The sequence below is a fragment of the Camelus dromedarius genome, chromosome 14 (genome assembly GCF_036321535.1).
Source record: "Camelus dromedarius isolate mCamDro1 chromosome 14, mCamDro1.pat, whole genome shotgun sequence".
Classification (NCBI taxonomy): domain Eukaryota; kingdom Metazoa; phylum Chordata; class Mammalia; order Artiodactyla; family Camelidae; genus Camelus; species Camelus dromedarius.
The window spans coordinates 56,959,020-56,980,507 of NC_087449.1; the positions used below are offsets into that span (position 1 = coordinate 56,959,020).

Below are 21,488 nucleotides of genomic sequence, written 5' to 3' on the forward strand. Positions count from 1 at the left end.
GATTCTGCAGGATTGTGAATTTCTATCTTAAAGTTACATTATTTTAGTTTAATAAATACTGCATAATTCTCTGCAAAGCCCTATGCTAGGATCTGAGTCTACAAAGATAACTAAGCCTTCAAAGAATTTATAGACTGAAGAGGGAGACAGATATGTATAGACGACCAGGGGTTTCAAAAGAGTATGTCAGTGCTGTATTAGACGTCTAGGAGGTTTGGGAAAGTGGTGTAGCATCACAGAGGAGATGTAACTCCTAGGGTGAGAAACATCAAAACAGAACAACTCACATGTGAAAATTCTGGAGTGATTTCTGACTTATTCAAACCAGAGGCAAAGATATTGGGACAACCGATTTCATTGTTTTGTAGGCATTGATTAATAGGGGGAGGATATAGCTCAAGTGGTAGAGCGCATGCTTAGTGTGCACAAAGGTTCTAGGTTAAATCCCCAGTGCCTCTTTTAAAAAAATATGTAATAATAAATAAACCCATTACCTCCCCACTAGAAAAAAATTCAGCATATTGTTTCTCCCTCTGAGTCTGCAGAAGTACTTTTTTAAAATTTACAATATTATGCAACCATCACCTCTTTTTAGTTCCAAAAATGGGTGTCATTTTAAGTCACTAGGTTTATGGTAACCTGTTACACAGAAATAGAAAACTAACACAGATTTGGGGGCCTAGTAGACACTGCTAGAGAGATGATAGATTAACTCTAACAAATGAAAGGCACTGAAGGTGACATGAATTAATGTACATATAACACTTAAAAATTTTTTTGGATAATTATGTTCTATAGCAATTAAAACAAAAGGGAAAGCAAAGGGAAAAGATGAAAACTCGAATTTAAAAAGATAGTTGCACCCCAGTGATCATAGCAGTACTATTTACAGTAGCCAAGACGTGAAGGCAACTCAAATATCCATCAACAGATAAATGGATAAAGAAGAGGTGGTATATATACACAATGGAGTACTACTCAGCCTTAAAAAAGAATGAAGTAATACCATTTGCAGCAACATGGATGGACCTAGATATTATACTAAGTGAAGTAAATCAGACAGAGAAAGACAGATACCATGTATCACTTATATGCAGCATCTAAGAAAAATGATACAAATGAACTTCTTTACAAAACAGAAACAGACTCACAGACATAGAAAACAAATTTATGGTTAACAAAAGGGAAAGGTTAGGGGGGAGGATAAACTAAGAGTCTGTGATTAACAGATATACACTACTATATATAAGATACACAACAAGGACCTACTGGATAGCACAGGGAACTATATATAAGATCTTGTAATAACCTAAAGTGGGAAATAATCTGAAAAAGGGTATATATATATATATATCCATAAATGTCATCGGTTCATAGTAAATTGCTTTCTCTTTTGTTCTAATAGCTATAGCACATAACTATCTAGAAGTCCTGCTGTGTCACATTTGTGGGATAGTTATAGATAGGTATACTAAATAGCCTTGTCTCTAGTTCTAGTTGATTGTCTATTTGTTATTAATACTCCTTGCTTGATGGCACTAAAGATTTTATTGAACCCTAATTTGTAAATCCAAAGTTTTCCTCTCCTCTCCTACTTACTTGATTCTAGTCCTTCAAATTCAATTTCTTGTTAACTTGTATTTGTAGAAAATTTTAGGCTTTGAGGCTGCAAGTGTCATTTAAGGAATATGTACTAGTTATTTCATAGACTACTTGGCTAAGGTGTAGCTGATAGCTCGGCAGAGCCAAGATTTAAACTCAGGCTCATTCCAGAGTTTATGTTCTATGAGAATTTTGTTTTAAAAAATTTTCTTTATCACTGTGACTTTGTTCAGGCAGTGGACTTGCACCTCGTCATCTGGAAAGCTGACAACAGCTCTTCTTGGGCTCAACCTTGAGCTTCTTGCTCTTGAAATAATTGTCATTCCTGGTTTAGGGGCAAAAACTTCCTCCTTAGTCATTCTCATGTTAGATAGCATAATCATGATCTGACATGAAGAGGGATTCTCGGGAGGCTTACTGAATGGCTTTAATAGCAGGTACATATAGCACTGTCCAGGATAAGAGACGGTGTTGAATTTATAAGCTCTGCATTGGACTCATTACATGATTATACTCAAAAACCCCAAACAACCAGTTTTCAGATCCTCAGATTAGTCATCTGGTAAAATAAATTATTGAACCTTAAGCTATTGAACGTTTTACTACTACATGTATGTATATCCAGACATCTCAGTTTGAAAGCTAAGGGGGTCTTAAGAAATTAACTTCATATCAACAAAGAATAGTTTTGGTTTTTCAGTCTTCACAGTTCTGCACTATTGACTTCAAGCAAGGCTTTTTTTTTTCTCCTTCCAATGTAAAAGTAAATGGATTGGACTTATCTCTGTTTTAGAGCCATAAGAAAGTAGGAGCCTTATGGAGGGAGGCTGACCTCAGCTGGAAGGACTTTTTACCAGAAGGGGAAGATGTACATAATTTTCTCTCGGAGCAGGTGAGTAAGAGCAAGGCTTATGCTTCCTTTGATAGCAGTTGGTTTGTTACTTAGAGGAAGTAAAGGTAATTTTTTAGTATTCCAGTTGTTAAAATTAGACCAAAATAGGAATCATGCTTAAGATGTCATTTCAAATCCATACTGTAAGGCCACTTGAACTATGCATTCACTAGATGATAGAAAAAAAATTTTTTTTTTAATTTTAAGGACTTAACCCCACTTAAGAACAAGCTACATATCTCCATGAACCAGAAATGAAATTGATAAATAAAGCAGGGGTAATAGAGCTAAAGCTGCAAGTCTTCTGAGCTCTGGATCTGAAAACAGAGATAGCCAGAAGTTATTTCTCTGCGGTAGTGGGGACTAGAATGCCCCTTATAAGGAAGGAGGTTGGAGACGGGCTTACTGCATGACACTGACTGGGAGCACAATAGATAAGTAAGTACAAAGAAGTAGATACAGTCTTACAGTCAGAACCTTAGCTAAAGTGACAGAGAAAACAAACAACACCCTCTCAAAATGACCCTGCATATCAAAATCCTGAGGAAAATTAAAGCTAAGACAGCCAACAAAATCAGCAATAAGAAGAAAATCACTCTTAAGTAAAAAGAAAATAAAGCGATCTGTAAAGTAAGTATATTTTAAGCTGGATAAAACATTAGGTTAACTATGAACTATAGCTTCCTTTTGGTTGTAGTCTAGATACACTGGAGAGCATTCTTGTCACAATAATGAGAACCTACATAAGGCATAATTTATACTGCATGGCTGGGCTCATAGAAAGTGGAAGAAATTTCCAAGTAACAAAAAGAATAATGAGAGAAAAAAGATGAAATCTGAACTCTGAGCAGTAGGCACACATGTAGGGGATATTGTCCAGTACCATTGTAAGTGCTGCCAGAGATCTTGGAAGAAGTTGAAATGGTCCTAGTTCAGTATTACCCTGGCTCCAAGACGCAGCAAACCAAAATGCTCTTTGGAGAAAACATCCTCAATTTACCTCTTATTTTCTACAAATTAACATTATCTAAATACAGGAGTTAACACTTAGAATTCATGTAACATATTCATCATGAGAGACTAAGCAGACAATAAATGCAAGATTTAGACTCCACAGGCTTGAGATAATGGAATTATCACCCAGAATATAAAATAACACTTTTTTAAATGAACAAACATGAAGAGACTAGTCAAAATGACTGAGCAGAGATTGAAAAGAGAGGAAAGAGAAACTAGGTGGAATACTAAGAGATATTATGAAATTTAGAGGATAGAATGGGAGTCTAGCATGTCTAATTAGTCTCCCAAGGGGAAAAATAGAGTGAATGGAAAAGAGACAGTATTTGAAGAAACTGTGGCTGAGACTTTTCCAGAATTAAAAAATATATATATGAATCTATATTTAAAGTACATGTATACCACATAGGATAATTATATTTTAGTGAAACTGCATACTATCAAAGACCAAAAAAAAAAAAGATTTTAAAGTAGACGGAAAGCAGCACATTACCTACAGGAGAAACAGACTTCGCAGTAGCAACGATGAAAGCCAATTGTTACCAAAGTATACAAAGATAGCAATGAAAGATGGTAGAATAATCTTAAAGTGCTGAGAAAATAGCAGTTAATCTAGAAATGACTTCCAGATAAACTAACCTTTAAGAATAAGAGCAACATGTATTTAGAAACTTACTTCTAAATAATTAATGAGTCAAACAAATTGAAAAGATAGTTTAAAAAAACTGTTTTCAACTGAATGACAATGAAAACACATCAAAATTTATGGGATGCAACTAAAGCAGTACTTCAAGTAAATTTTTAGCACTGAACAGTTCTATGTAGAAAAGAAGTAGGGTCACACATCAGTGACTTCACCTTCAAGCTTACAAGATTAGAAAAAGAAGAGCAAATAAAATTCCACGTAAATGAAAAAAAGGAAATAACAGTGAAACAGAACAAAATAGAGAAAAGTCATTGAAGTCGAAAGTTGGTTCTTTGAGAAGATAAAATTGATAAACCTCTAGCCAGACTAATCAGGAAAAATGAAAAAAAGAAGTTATAAATTTCTAATAAAAAGAATGAGAAAGATGACATTGTACAGATTCTACACATAACAACAGGTAAGATAATTTTATGAATAATCTTTATACCAACAAACACATCAACTTAGTTGAAATGAACAAATTTCATGAAAGACACAAACTACTGGAGCTGACTCAAGAAGAATAAATAACCTAAGTATCTTTTAAAGAAGTTGAAGTGGATAAAAACATCCCCACAAAGAAAACTCCAGGCTCCAATGAGTTCGCTCGTAAATTCTACCAAACATTTAAAGAAGAAATAATGCCAATCTGCAAAGAATTCTACATCAGTTCTTTTAAACACTGAACAGGAGGGATTGTTTTCCAACTCATTCTGTGAGACTAGCATTAGTTTGGTAACAAAACCAGATAGACATTTCAAGAAAAGAAAACTATAGACTACAGTATTCCTAATTAACAGAAATTTTTCTCAACAAAGTTTTTGCAGACCAAATTCAAAATATATTAAAAGAATAATACATAACCAAGTGGGTTTTATCACAGGAATGTAAGGTTAATTTACATTTTTAAAAAATCAAGTCTACTCTAAATAGAAAAGAAGCAGGATGCTACAAAAATGAGAAACTCATAACTGGAAAGATGATAAATATCATGAATTCCAAGTAGAATAAACACAAAATTGTGAAAGAAGACATCTAAATCATTAAGAATGGGAGAGGGAAGCAAGGAAATACAGAGTATTTTTTTTTTCTTTTTTAAATTTTTTGTTCTCCATAGGATGGGTTTGAGATTATATTACTATCTGTTTAATACAAACAGTTATAGTAATGGGTTAATAGACTTACAAAAAAGGGTAGCCACAAGCCAAAATCTTACAAATGAGTCACAAAAACTAAATAAACACCAAGATAATACAAAGGAAAATTACTAAACCACCAAAGGAAGAAGAAAAGAACAAAGAGGAAATACCAAATCAACTGCAAAAATAAGTTCAAAATGGCAATAAACACATATCTATCACTAATTACTGTAAATGTTAATGGACTAAATGCTCCAGTCAAAAGATGTAGAGTGGCAGACTGGATAATAAAGCAAGAACCTTCAATATGCTCATACAAGAGACTCACTTTAGGGAGAAGGAACCTTACTTCAAAATAGCACCTGCACCCCAATGTTCATAGCAGCACTATTTACAATAGTCAAGACATGGAAACAGCCTAAATGTCCATCGACAGATGACTGGATAAAGAAGATGTGGTATATTTATACAATGGAATACTATTCAGTGATAAAAACCGACAACATCACGCCATTTGCAGCAACATGGATGTTTCTGGAGAATGTCATTCTAAGTGAAGTAAGCCAGAAAGAGAAAGAAAAATACCATATGAGATCACTCATATGTGGAATCTAAAAAATTAATTAATTAACTAAATAATACAAAACAGAAACAGACTCACAGACATAAAATACAAATTTGTGGTTGCCAGGCGGGCGGGGGGTGGGAAGGGACAGACTAGGATTTCAAAATGTGTAATAGATAAACAAGATAATACTGTATAACACAGGGAAATATATACAAGATCTTGTGGTAGCTCACAGTGAAAAAAAATGTGACAATGAATATATATATGTTCATGTATAACTGAAAAATTGTGCTCTACACTGGAATTTGACACAACATTGTAAAATGAGTATAACTCAACAACAAAAAATGTTTAAAAAAAATCAACATGTGGATGTTGTGGGAAAGAGGGTGGAGTGAGAAACTCCAGAATTAATCCCTCTACTGAAACAGCTATTGAGCTGGGGAGATCTGTTGGGAATCAACTATTTTGGAATTATGCAGTCTAGTCAAGCACATGCACTACCAACACCAGGAGATTGCTTGATGAAAAAAGAGCATGGTAAATGTCAGGGATTTTGGCATTTTGCATAGAAAGCTGCCAGCCCTGTGGCAGACAGCTGATGAGACAGCAGCAACTTTTTTCTGGCACCAGGTTGAGCAATAAAGACCGTGTTCTCCAAAGATTGATGTTGTGTCTTTTCATCTGCCTGGTAGTTTACTGAGGGTTCAGTGCAGGACTTTGCTGTAGTTTTGTCTCCTCACTCTGAAGCAGCTTCTTGGATGGGGCCTGTCAAAGGACTTAAACAGAGCACATTTGTGTCTTTCCCATGCCCCTCTCTTTTTTTCTTGAATCCAGGCTTTCACTGAAATCTCTAAAAGGTCACTGACTGACTGCAGACATAGTGGATCAGAGACTTCAGTGATGATACACAGGAAGAATGTAGTCCTTGTCTAAAGTCAGTAAACAAACTGATGACTGCAACATCAGCAGTTCCTGGGGAAGGGAGAGAATCTGATGCCCAGACTTACCACATTACACTGTGCAGTTTTCAATTAAAAGTTATAAAGCATAAATATAACAGGAAAATACAGCTCACTCACAGGAAAAAAAGAAGCTGACAGAAAGCATCCCTGAGGAAGCCCAAACATTGGACATACTAGACAAAGAATTTAACTCTCTTAAATATGCTCAAATTGCTAAAGAAAACCATGGATGAAGAACTTCAGAAAGTCAGAATGACTAATGAACAAGTTGAGAATCTCAGTAAACAGGCAGAAATTATAAAAAGGAGCAAATAGAGATTCTGAAACTGAGAAGTTACAATGGCTGAAGTGAAAAAATAACTAGAGTTAACAGATTTGAGCAGGCAGAAGAATCAATCAGCAAATTTGAAAAAAGCGCAGTTGAAATTCCTTAGTCAGGAATCACTGATTCAGCATTAATTTGCTGCAGTGAAACTCCATCTTCAATACAGTTACGCTCTTTTATTGTTTTGTTAATGAAATTTCCAGTATTATGTGAAACTGAGTACAACTGAATTTTTAATAAAAATTCCCTATAGTTAGTTATTTTTAAAGGAAACTTTAAATTATAATAATAGATACTGAAAAATTAATCCAGTTAACATATAAAGAGGCTTTGAAAGAAGAAACTGCTCAGTTTGAGGAGCAGAAAGAAAAAAGAATCAAGAAAAATGAACAGAGCGCAAGGACCTAGGGAATACCATTGAGCATATGAGTATATACATAATGGAGTCCCATAAGTGGAAGAGAGAAAGGGGCAGGAAAAAATGATTTGAAGAAATGATGGTTGAAAACACACTGGAGTGATATCATTGAAGTACGGACATTTAAAAACTGTTTATATCTGACAAACAGGCCCTAATGGAACTTAAGAGCCTTTGCACAGCAAAGGAAACCATAAACAAAACAAAAAGACAACCTACGGACTGGGAAAAAATATTTGCAAAAGTTTCAGCCAGCAAGGAGGACTCAATTTCCAAAATATACAAACAGCTCATACAACTCAATAACCAAAAAAAAAAAAAAAAAAAAAAAACCAATCAAAAAATGGACAGAAGATCTAAATAGATATTTCTCTAAAGAAGACAAACAGATGGCCATTAGGCACCTGAAAAGATGTTCAACTTCGCTAATTATTAGAGAAATGCAAATCAGAACTACAGTGAGGTATCACTTCACACCGGTCAGAATGGCCATCATTAAAAAGTCTACAGATAATAAATGCTGTAGAGGTTGTAGAAAAGGGAATCCTCTTACACCATTGGTGGGAATGTAAATTTGTGAAGCCACTGTTGAGAACATTATGGAAGTTCCTTTAAAACAACTAAAAATAAGAGTTACTATATGATCCAGCAATCCCACTCCTGGGCATATATCTGGAGAAAACTTAATTCAAAAAGGTACATGCAAATACAAATTACTATATATGTAATAAACAGCAAGGTCCTACTGTGTAGTGCAGGGAACTGTATTCAATATCCTGTAATAAGCCATAATGAAAAAGAATATGAAAAAGTATGTGTGTGTGTATAAAATGGAATCACTTTGCTGTACACCAGAAACTAACACAACATTGTAAATTAACTATACCTCAATAAAAAATAAATGAATAAATGAATAAAAATAAAACCTTTTTATACCTGGCAAAATTTCTTTCAAAAATGAAGAAATTACTGACATTCCCAGGTAAAAGCTAGATGAGTTAGTCACCAGTAGACCTGCCCTACAAGAAATGCTACAGGGAGTCTTCAGGCTAAAGCAAAAGGACACTAGACTGTAACTCAAAGCCATACAAAGAAAGAGTACTGGTAACGATAACCACATAGGTAAATGTAAAAGCAAGTGTGACTGTGTCTTTGGTTTGTGGCTGTTCCTTTTATTTACTATGTGATTTACAAGATAAATCCATAAAATAATAATTATAAACATATGTTAATGGGCACACATTGTATAAAGATGTAATTTATGAAAATAACAACATAAGGATGGTTTCTCATACAATTCCCAAAAGACCTGGCAATTGCACTTCTAGATGTATATCCGAGAGAAATGAAAACATACGGCATCCTGGTTTGAAGTCACATACACCTGGATTCAGATTCCAGTTTTCTACCACTTAATGTGACTTTAAACAAATTACTTTATTTCCCTAAGCCTCAGATTCCTCACATATGGAATGTTGATAATACCTACCTTGTAGGTATTAAATGAAATGTTTTAAGAAGCAATGAGCACAGAGAGGTACTCAGTCAATTATGGATGATGATGTTATTAATAAAATGTTTAAAAAGCAATTAGGAAAATGAGGTTCCAGAAAATTTGGCCTTCCATATCCAGACTTTAGCTTTCTTCTAAAAGAGTTGGTTTAATGCCTTTTTTCTTAAAACTCTAGTATGTTCTGCAAGAGGTAGTGATGAACTGATCCATAAATTTGAACCCGCCTTCTAGTTCTAGGAAGATCAGATAACATATACAGAAATACAGGGTTTCTGAGAAATGTTTCTCTCTAGTGACCAGCATAAACTTTACAGCTCACCACTGATCCCCTTAGGCAGTGGTAAAGGCTTTCATTTTCACAGTTTTATGTCATATTTTATTAATGAGCAATGTACTTCATGTTTGACTTCATTCTTGTTTGTTCATTGCTCTCAGACCTTCAGTTTATTTATGTAAGTTTGGCATAGGGTTAAAGAGGTATTCCCTGTGTAGGTGTTATAACACCTTGGAGTGTTAGAATAAATTTGGAGGATGTTTCAAGGTTATGAAAAATTGATTGCCTATTCTTAAAAGAACGTACTGCCATCATCTTGTGCCTTTGTATGGACATTGAAGTGTGGTGGTTGAGGTATTTCTCAACATTGAATCAGAAAAAATTATGATATTGAATCATGTTTCTGAAACTTTATAGGAATGTATTGTTTAGAAATGCTATATAAGTAGTAAAGACAATTAAAACAATAGAGTGAATTTTTTTCCACAAAATTCAAGATAATTTTTTCTTTGTGGATCCAAGGAGGGTATAGGAATATATCAGGGTCTTTGAAGTTATTAGAGAAAGATTTATATTAATAATCTTTAATATTTTATTTTTACGGTTTTTGCTTAGAGAAACTTCATAAAGCAAAGCATACTTACGTACCTCATTGCCTTACATCCTTGAAAATTAAAAAACATTTTGATTATTGATCTTTTCAAACAGTTACGCCATCATTTCTCACACTTAGATTCCGAATGGTCAGGAAGTACTTGAAAGACTAAACAAAACCAAAAACTATAGAGTTTTTGACAGCTACTCTTGGTGATATTAAACCATAGGCTTCAGAGAGAGAGTTGTATTGTACTCTTGCTAGTACTCCTGCCCTGCCTTAGAGCTATGTCACAGCTAAGAGTAAGACGAAAGCACCCAAGGGTATTATGTTAAGTAAACTAAGTCAGAGAAAGACAAATACTGCATGATTTCACTTACAAGTGGAATCCAGAAAGACAAATCAAAACCCATAGATTTAGAGAACAGGTGGTTGCCCAAGGGGAAGGAGATTGGGCAGGACTTAAAGAGGTGAAGGGGATCAAGAGGTACAGTCTTCCAGTTATAAAGAAGTCATGGGGATGTAATGCACAGCATGGAGAATACAGTCAATAATATTGTATTAATTTTGTATGGTGACAGATAGTGACTAGATTGATTGTGGTGATCATTTCACAGTGTATACAAGTGTATACACTTGAATCACTATGTTGTATGCATGAAACTAATATAATATTGTATGTCACATGTACTCTAAAAGAAAAGACTGAAGCTCAGAATGAATTGGAAGGAAGGTAAGCTTGTTTGTTTTTGAGGAGAGTCAGAGGTACACATTAAAAAAAAATGGGGGAAATATTTAGAAGGGTAATGGAGTGAAAATCTTTCAGAACTATGAATATAAAATAGCTTCTGCTGATCATTTTGACCCCATGTGAAATAGAAGAGATAGCCCATGACTTTGTTTTCCTCTCAGGGTGATAATAATATTGGATCATTATTAATATGTTTAACATTATATGTTTCAGAAGTTGGACTTTATAGAGTCTGATGGTTCCTGTTCCTCTGAAGCACTTTCAAAAAAAGAACTCTCTGCTGAAGAGCTATATAAGCGACTCGAGAAACTTATTATTGAGGACAAAGCAAATGATGAACAGATCTTTGACTGGGTAGAGGTATAAAGACTATGTCACCTTCCCTGATATCTCTGCAAGAAAGATTCTTGTGGGATCCACTTAATTCACATATTTACCCTTTCATTTAAAGGGAGTTTTTAACTTTAGTGAAGTTAGCTGTTAGTCTTACATGTATGTATACTTGAAACTCAATGCTTTTTTCCCCATTTTTATAAGATTTGTAGTCTTCTAAAAAGTCAAGTAAAAATATTTCAAACATAATCTATTTTTCGGGATCTCTCATTAGTTTAGGATATTCCTTAACATTTTACCATTCAAAAACTTGCATTTCTTTCTAAATGATCTCACATTTTAAATACTATCTTGGATAAAATTAATAAGCAATATGTAGTTATTAAGAAATGTGTTGGCTTACATTTTCATAATAATGCTCCCTTCTGAAAATTTGATACCTTGTTTTTCTGTGTTGTGGAGTCTATTGATCATGCCTGTTTTTAATCTGCTACTGTATTCCTTTACACAGTAACTTTTATTTATGTAGATGTGTTTTATTTGTGCACATTTTCATGGGATCATATAGTTACCCAAGTTGAAAGAAAGCCATGGAGGGCTAATCTAGTTCTCTCCCTCTTGTGTAAGTCCTGATTTGTAGTCCTTCTAATGGTGTGTTGTTTCTTTAACCATTTCTAGGCATTGAGAAATAACGAAGCTTCTGATAAGTTGGTTTTTAATCTGTTTTTCCCCATGTCTGTAGGATAAAAAGTCTGTCTTCTCACCTAATTGGAAATCTTTTGATTAACTTTAATAGTCTGTCATTATATCCATATCTCTGTCTCTAGGTTCTTTTATTCTTTCTTGAAATCTTGATGTCCAGACCTTGTCTGGTCACTCTCATGCAAACATAACCTGGATTTTCAACATCCCTCTCAAAGTGACATGTGTAGACTGAGCATGATCACCAGATGTGGTCCAACAGTAGAGTTAGGTGGTGCTTTTGCATTTTTTGTTTTGAACTTTGTGCTTCTGGCAGGCTCACCACACAGAGCTCAAATTGCTCTTTCAGTCTTGCAGTACCTATTTCTTTTGTGTTCTGTAGGCTAGCCGTCTCTCCCACCCTGAACTTAGTGCATTTGGTTTTTGAACCAAACTGGTACTTAAAAATTTATTTCTGTTTATGTTTATCTTCTTAAATTAGACACTTTTTTTTTCCAGTCTGTGAGAAATTTTAGATTCTGATTTGGTCTTAAAATTTGCTTGCCATCTTTTTCACTTTGTATCTTCTTTGTATTTCATTAACATGTCAGCTTTGTCCTTATCCAAATTATGGGTAAAATTTATGGATAGGAGAGGGCCAAGACAAAGCAGCATACTTTCAAGGATCAAATCTCAACCCCACCCTCATGGACACTTCAGCTGTTAACTTGTTTATTATTTCACATCATTCTGCTGTCTAGTTCACCTTTTCATCTTGCCCACAAGGGGATATCTGTGATTAGATAATTTGTCAAATGCCTTGCTAAAGTTCAGAGAAATTAAGGCTATATCCATCTGAGCTGCCTTATACTAATCATATGAGAAAAGGAAAAAAGTTAGTTTAGCATGATTTATTTTTCATGTACTTATTTATTCGTCTTAGCATAACCATCTCTTTCCTCTCTAAGACTTTTAAGCCATTCATATGATAGTTTGTTGTAGAATTTAGCATAGAATCAGCATCAAGCTTTCTGATATATTATTGACATTAGGTACCTTCTTTTATGTTTTAGAAGTCAGGTCAGTGCTTACATATTTAACATCATTCTCCTTCCTCATGGTTTTTCATAAATCACCATCATTTTGGCAATTTTGGTCTTCTATTTTCTCATGTATTGCAAAATTATGCTGTTTTTACCTCTTCACCCATGTTGGGCTTCATTTTTAAAGTATTAACATCTACTCTGCCTACTGCAGGCCAATAATTATTCTCTTTAAAGAGAAGACAGAGGGTAAGTTTTACTGAATATAAATTATACCTAATAAAGATGACCTTTAAAAAAAAGAGCAAGAAGACAAAAACATAATTGTCACTGAGTTCACAGTGCGTATAGGTGTTTGTTGCTCCGTGTCTGATACCAGTACTATGTAAATCTGATTTTGCTTATTTACTCCAATTAGCAGACCCATTTTCCTTCTTGTTCTTGGCCTGTTTTCATCTTTGCTTAATTTGTGCTTTAGGATTCTTGACACTTTTAATAAGGTCTTTTCTACTCTTGAATATTAGAATAACAGTATTTGGCTTTATTTGGTAGAAGAAATACGCAGTTTGTTTCTTTAAAACGGAAGAAATAGTCAGATGGTTTGGAAATGGTATTTATAATCTAATTACATTTAGCTAATTTGTTTATTTTTTTTCTCAGACTCCATTTGAGATCTAATCCTTTGGGGATTTCAAATGATATTCAGTTGAAATAGTTCTACAATCTGTTTGTAAGGTATTCTTGAGCCAAAAACGTAATGGTGTGTTTTTATTCTCTCCTTTATTCTTTGAAAGTAATTGTTCGGATTTTGCAGAAGTAATTTCTTGGGCTAGACTAAACTTAGCTTCAGCCTATATATTTTTAAAAGAGGTATATCAGCAGCTGACTATAACACATAAGTCATCATGAAGTCTTTTATGCATGGCTTTTGCCCCACCCCATCCCCATCGTTATCTGTCAGCAGTGGCACCACTTGTTTCTGTTCTGTGGGAAAGATTGGTAATGAGCAGTCTCACTGTAACAGCCCTCTGTGTTCAGCTCTGCCAGTATCCTGCAGAGCTGGCCTTCTGACTTGTTAACCACTCTTAACTCTGCTCTCAAGAAATTGCCATTTCCTCCCCAGTGATGTGTGAGGTTAGGTATTCAACAAATAGAGCTGCTAGTTAATCTGTGTCAGTTCAAAAAATTCATAAACATTAAACTAATCTCTAAATATTCTTAGCTTTATAACACATTAGTTTAGCTTACACTTTTTTTTTTTTTTTTTTTTTTATGGTGGAGGTACCAGGTATTGAACCCAGGACCTTGTGCATGCTGAGCACATGCTCTATCACTTAGCTATACCCATCCTCCCAGTAACACATTAGTTCACCTATTCCAGATCCATAGCTTATCTCTGTTGACATATCTGTCTCCCTAAGGGTGTTTCTCTCAATGCTGTTTTTTGGGGGGGTGGTAATTAGGTTTATTTATTTATTTATTTATTATAATTTATTTATTTAAATAGAGGTACCAGGGATTGAACCCAGGACCTTGTGCATGCTAGGCCCACACTCTACCACTGAGCTATGCCATCCCCCCAACACATTAGTTTAAAATGACATCCTTAATTTTTTCCTAATTTTTTAAGGCTGACTCTTTCAGTAGAAAATACCATGCTAATCTATTAAAAGAAACTGAGATAAATACTAATTCTGTTCACTGGCATAGGGAACATACACTCTGAACAATATTTGAAATATCCATCTAGAAAATGGCCAGTTCTGTTTCTTTTCCTTTTTCTAGTCATCTGGTATAGCATTTTATAGCTAAAAGATAAAACAACAAGATCTTAAGAGAAATAAACTAAAAAATAAATTTGGGGTCCATTTATTCTATTTAACTTATCTCTAATTCATTTTTTTGCCATTTTTAGAAAAGAGTAGCAGTTATGTCACTACCTGAAGTTTGAGGCAATGCTTGAAATTAACCTCTAATTCACATTAAAACTGAGATGAAAAGGCAGCGTTAGCACATCTAAACATAGTTGCAGGCTACAGAGAAAAGTAGTCTTTAAAATATTCTGTAGTTGTGCTGTAGTTGTTCTTTCAACTTTTTAGATTTGAATAGATCATCTCAACATGGCTTATTTATTTAAAATGTTTTTAAATGGCTGCACTTTGAATGTATACGGTACACAGCACTGTATAACTGAATGAGCAAAGGATAGCGAGTAGTAAAGCTCCCTGAAAACAGAGTACTGCTACTTAGAACATTTTCAGACAGAACTGACAGTAGCCCCAATATTCTCCAGTGAATCAGAAGATTAATTTTTATAAGAAAGTTGAACATGTTCCCATTTGCCCTTAGTCCCAGACAAAGCCTGGTTTAGGGGAAAATAATTTCTTTGATGTGCAAGGGTACCTTAAACTATTCATTTACTTTTGATTTCAGGCTAATCTAGATGAAAGCCAGATGAGTTCACCTACATTCCTTAGAGCTTTAATGACAGCCGTTTGTAAAGCAGCTATTATAAGTAAGTAATATTTCTGAAGGTACCTCTTAACATCTGAAATTTCCAGTATGTCAACTATTGATGATAAGGGTCAGAGTTTATATTGCCTTCAAAAGTTGCCCTATAAAGCTCAATTTCTGGGCAAATGAGGGCAGTTTCTGTCTACAGTGTCTGGCTTTCTCAGGCAGGGGGACGAACAGCTGCTCTGCCTGCATCAAGCCCAAATCTGAGCAGCTGCTCCGTGCCCTGTGCTCTTCAGTTCAGTGGAAGTTGGTGCGTGCTCCTTGGGTTGTTTTATACTCTGCTGCATGTGACTTTTCCTTTACTTTTCATCTCCAACATTCAAAGCCTCCTCCTTCTTCCATTCAAGAATTATAATGAGCAGTTTGAATGTTCTTATGTAATATCAATGAAGGGCTAATCTCAACAGAAAAGCCATTTTATTTGAATACATACATGAGGAAAGAAAATACCAGTTATTTATCCTGCTTTATGTTGACTTTAAATGATAAGACAATATTATTGAGTGTTTATGAATTACATAGATGGGTAGGATTGGGATTGGTAGAAACCCTAAGTGTTCCAAGCCACAGATAGTTTTTAAGAATATTTAATGAGATCGCCCATTCACTTAGCCTCAGATTGAAACCCACATTTCTGAAACGTCACTGAAATAGAAAAAAAAGAATTCATCAGCTCAGAAGGTGTTCAGAATTTCAGGTCTGTCTTTATCATTATAGCAATAGCTACAGAATTTTAAGATTTTTTTGTCAGATGAATTTTTTTTAATGTTAGTTTTTTAATGAGTGAAATAACAAGCTAAGTAGAAAGTCTTCATTTAAAATTTTTAAATAATTTCCAGTATGTACAGAACCAGAAGGCTTTGGTGTTTTAAAATCAGAGTTGGAAAATATAGAAGCTGCTTTTTAAAACAAGATTGTGTCCCAGTGCTGACTTACAGAGGAAATTAAACTGTGTCCTTCTAAACACTGGGCATGCTTTCCTCAGCCTCTTTTTATTGTACCTTTCCCGCAAAAGGCGGGATGTGTTAGATATGTTATTTGCCACTGTCACAGTTAGTCCTCATCCTCTTATTAGTAATAAAATGGTTCTAATTATACCTTTTCAAAAGATTTATATGAACTATCACTTTAATTTCCTTTTAAATGTTCCTTTTGTAGTTTGAAATGTCATGAAACCACTGTCCTTGTTTCATTATGATTAAAGAGAAAGAATTGGGTGTGCTACTCTGGAGGGAACCCAGCACTCTTAAATACATTTCCCTACCTATCCCATATTTTGTTTGTTATTTCAGAGAGCATATCCCATTAAAAATTCCAGAACATTTTGGATTTCAAAATCTTTGCCTTGGACCCCCTTGCTTCCTCTTTCCTTGCAGAGTCATATGTGTTTTATCAACTCTGAAAATTGAAAATGGCTCTGTGTGTTAATGCCTTAAGTGTAACGCTTAGTTCTCCTGTCACCTCTAGCCGACTGTTCTACCTTCCGAGTGGACACTGCTGTTATCAAGCAGAGAGTGCCGATCTTACTCAAGTACCTAGACTCAGATACAGAGAAGGAACTGCAAGCACTTTATGCACTACAAGCATCAATAGTAAAACTCGATCAACCTGCCAGTAAGTTTTACCTCTTCCTACAGTTACCTCAACCCCAGTGGGTGAGATTTATCCAGGCCAAGACTTGAGAGATGGTTTCATAGATTGAACAGTGGATAACAGAAGAATCACTAGTAACAAAACTCAAGATAACCAATAACTTTAATAAATTTGAATTTTTTAAGTACTTGACTTTCATGAGAAAATGATAACAAGAAAACTAGTGGCTCACAGTGAAAGAGAATGTGACAGTGAATGTATGTATGTTCATGTATAACTGAAAAATTGTGCTCTACACTGGAATTTGACACAACACTGTAAAGCGACTATAACTCAATAAAAAAAAAGTTTAAAAAAAATAGAATAAGTGAAGAAGAAAAAAGAAAGAAACTAGTTCATATTAAAGATTTAATCCTAATTCTAGGGCGGGTCTGTCTAATAAGACTCTCTGCAATGATGGAAATGTTTCTCTGCCATGCATTATGGTAACTATGAGCCACATGTGTCAATCAAGCACTTTAATTTGGCTACTGTGACTAAGGAACTGAATTTTAAATTTTATTCAGTTTACATGTAAATAGCCGCATGTAGTTAGTGATTTAAATATTAGCTTGACTAATAAAAATCACAAAGGTAAATCTAAAGAAAAGTTTAATATGACTCATTCTAGACTGAATATTTATTAGCAATTATTCTTTATTCCACTACCTCCCTCCATTAATGTGAATGATCAGTGAGTTGACTTTAAATGAATTTTAAGAACCCATAATGAAGGAATTTTTTTTAAAGAATATATAAAACCCTCTGTCTGTAATATCTCTGTTTTTTTTGAACAATAATATAAGGTAAGTTTCCATTGTGAGAGCAAAACATTAAAATTGCCCAGATCGTCTGGGCATTGAAAACAACAAACAGTGACTATCATTTCACTGGATAAAATCTGAATGAAATAGTTTTCAGCCATGTTTTTCATATAGATTAGTATTCTTTTCATTTTGAAAACAATAGTAGAGGGAGAAAAGTGCTTCCTACCTTTCCTCCTAAAATATCTGAAAACAATATAGTTTTATTGTATAATTTTAAACAGTGTAAAAAGAAAGTTAAAAAATAATTCTTTTTTAATTTACAAGTGTTTAGGTTGAGAACTACATACAAACAACTCAGCAATATCAGAAAAGTTTAAATTGAACACAGTAATAGGAGTAAGAAATAATTTAGACTGCTTAATATTTTCCCATTCTTTAGACAAATTGTTTTGCTGTTGTACTATCACAAGGGAGTATGATGAATTGTCTTATCCAGAGAATTCATATGCATTCATTCATTGCTTGGAAATACAATCTTTTCTCACAACTACAATGCCCCCAAAACTGATGGTTGATTTTCACCTCCTTGCAGATTTGCTACGGATGTTTTTTGATTGCCTATATGATGAGGAGGTGATCTCTGAGGATGCCTTCTACAAATGGGAAAGCAGCAAGGACCCTGCAGAGCAGAATGGGAAGGGTGTGGCCCTGAAATCTGTCACAGCATTCTTCACATGGCTGCGGGAAGCAGAAGAGGAGTCTGAGGATAACTAAAACTTCAAATACACAAAACGAAACAAAAGAAAAAATTTAAGTATTTTTTTAAAAAGTTTCACGTCTTCGCCAATCACAGTGCAGCAAGGCCAATTCTCGCAGAAACCCCCACGTGTGCACGAGTGGGAGAGGGGAAAGAGAAAAAAAAGGTGATCATGGAGTGAAAAAGGTACTGGAAAAAGTAAACTTCAAACCTGAGGGCGGGAGCACTAAAACCAAAATACATGTATTATTTATAGAAAATATTTTCTGTTTTAATCTTTTCTTTTTAAACGAGGACTCATACTTTAAAAAAACACATCTGTTTAGCGAAAAAAAGTTGAGAACTTTTAATTTATTTTAAGGACTGCAAATGCCAGTGTAATTTTTTAATTTGCAGTTTCTGTAAACAACTTGTATAATAGAAAAGCAGAGAAATAAATTTCCCTCCCCTTCAGATGCACCTCACGTTTGTTTTAAAGCATAGTAGTTAGTCCAGATTTAAGAAGGTTTGGGGTGAACAAGGTAAGAAAGATTTTGGGGGGGGCATCAGATCTTTCTGCCTGCCTCTCAGCTTGCTTCAGAAAATAAAAAAATCACAATAGTAATCAAAACATACATAACCTTGAAACAGAAGGAAATGCTGTGGACCAGAGAACTCCAAGAACTGTTTAAAAAAAAAAAAGTGCTACCCTGGGAAAAGTACTCTTAATACTTTTGAAATCTTTAGAGCAACTTTAAGGCTTGTAAATACATAGAACAAATATTTAAAAAAACAAAAAGAAATTGACTCAATACTATTTCTTTTCACTTTCAAAATATAAAGAACAAAATAAAGACAAACATTGCAAGTTTAAAGAAAGTAAAGTGACTTCTCCTTTGACAGCTGCTGCATGTGCGCCCATCTCTGGGAGGTGCTATCTGCCTATTCGTTGTCTAATCTGAATCACTCCTGAAGACGGGAGAGAGAGAGAGTGTGTGTGTGTGTGTGTGTGTGTGTCTGTCTGTCTGTCTGTCTTTCTCTGTGTGTCTACAGTTGGAAAAGGCAAGCTGCTTTGTGGGTAAAGGAGGGCACTTGTGCTTGGGTGGGAGAGCTTCTCTGGAAGTCCAGGGGAAGCTTTTTTCTGTCACCGACTAGATAGAAATTCATTCAGGGCAGGAGCAAACCTAAGGGCAATGTTTTAAATAACTCAGTGTTCCACTGCATGTGTTAGGATTAGGGACACTTACTCAGTTTGATACTACCACTACCACTGATTTTAAAATCATCATTGCCTCTGATGCTTGAGAAACCCAAAGGTATCCTCTAAAGAATAAAAGAAACCAAAGCTAAATTATGCTTTTGAAAAAGTGGGTGTGGGATTTAAAACCAGACCAACACCATGTATGAAAATCACATTGTTCCCCAACTTCAACTTAGCTCAAGCCATTCTGGTGAGTATAAAACAAACTGTGGTTTGGGCCTCTTTCTCCTAAGATATTGAAGTGCTGTGCTTTGTTTTGTTTTGTTTTTTCTTCTTTGATGAAGTTGTAGTCTCTACAGATGGCTTTCCATTTCAGTTGTTTGTAGGCCATCACACTACAAAATATATTTATGAAGAAAGCCAGGCTGCTCCCAAATAAACAGTCTTGAACTTTGTATCTGGATAACCAAAGTGTTCTTCTGGCTTCCATCTCTGAAGAAGTATCCACACTAACAGACCTGGCAAGACTTGTGACACACAAGAACAACATTTTCCACAGTTTTTCTTCAGGATGTAGTTGAACACAATACAGGATCCCACTACATGAGCCCACAGAGCCCACTCCGCAGTGGTGAAAGGCTGTTCTTGAAGAACGAAGTCCTGGAAGTCTTATGACAGGCATATGACAGCATCTGTCATAAGAGATGGGACATGAAAAGCTGTTCCTGGGGTCTGACTGCAGGCTCTGCCTGGGATCCCTCAGTTGGAAGAAGCAACTTGATTTTATGATATACTGAGTTTTAACAGCTGCCAGAATCAAAGTACAGAGGATTCTGATCCAGGAATCTCCTGACTGATGTAGTTTTTAAGTGTTGGCAGCACTCACAGAGGGTGAAGGGCAGAGGGATTGGGGAAAGCAAGGTGGTGACTGCCTCTTAGGAATCAGTGGCTGTCGTTTGCAGGGGTCTAGCCAGGAAGGAGTTTCAGGTAGGAGTGATTGCCTGTTCATCAGTATTTTGGAAATGGACAAGTGTAAGAATTGGAAAAAAGAAAATGATATTTGGAGAGAAAAAATTCAGGGGTTGAAAAATCTTCAGCTGTAAACACCTGTAGTACAATAACAGAAATAGTGTTTGAAATCTCACATGAAGTATGAGAAAACTCCGAAGCAACTTTTGCGTATCTTGTTGCTTGACACACAAAATGTTAGCTGGAATTAGTGGGGTTACCTAATGGTAAAATATGAACAAAGTGAGATAATTGATTCCTACTAATATTAGCTGAATTGCAAAACATTGTCATGATTCTTATCCTCTTCACAGTTTTATTGTTGGAAAGCAGGGTTTGGCTGTTTTGGGTTTAAAGTGATATGTGACATAGCCAGCCCTGACATGCCTGCAACGCCTTCAACCTATCATAAGAGCGGTTTCACCCATTTGAACTTTGGGAGTAGGTTCATTAGTTAAGGTTTATTTAATTCATTAATTAAGGTGCTTTATGCCATAAGTATTCAAACCAGCTAACATAGCTATTCAGTAAGTTTAAGTGAGAGCTTTTCTCCTTTCTAGCAAAAGAACATGAAGCCAGTTTCCAAAATAAACTCATTTTAGATTCTTTCGTAGACCAACAAGCCAGTTCATAGCTACATCATGAACTTAGTTCATTCAACAGATATTTACTGAGCATCTACTGTGTTCTAAGTGCAAGGAATAAAACAGTAAATAAAACAGACTTCACTTTCATGGAACTCCCATTCTTCATAAAAAAGAAAACTGGAGGTTTACATGCCGCAGCAGCATTCTGCCCCACTAAGAAGTGTCTGCCCCTCGTTACC

The 21,488-nt window shown here is 35.0% G+C and overlaps 1 protein-coding gene across 18 annotated transcripts in view; it reads left to right on the top strand.

Moving 5' to 3' along the window:
* Positions 1 to 19,211, top strand: part of EIF4G3 (eukaryotic translation initiation factor 4 gamma 3) — a 319,467-nt gene extending 300,256 nt beyond the window's left edge. For all 18 annotated transcript variants that reach the window (XM_031464263.2, XM_064493971.1, XM_064493960.1 and 15 more), the window contains 5 exons: positions 2,396 to 2,494; positions 10,958 to 11,104; positions 15,235 to 15,316; positions 16,786 to 16,932; positions 18,310 to 19,211. In XM_031464263.2, coding sequence (XP_031320123.2) covers positions 2,396 to 2,494; positions 10,958 to 11,104; positions 15,235 to 15,316; positions 16,786 to 16,932; positions 18,310 to 18,491 — 657 coding nt within the window. In that variant the 3' untranslated portion in view covers positions 18,492 to 19,211. The remainder of the gene's footprint in view (positions 1 to 2,395; positions 2,495 to 10,957; positions 11,105 to 15,234; positions 15,317 to 16,785; positions 16,933 to 18,309) is intronic.
* Positions 19,212 to 21,488: the final 2,277 nt, after the last annotated feature.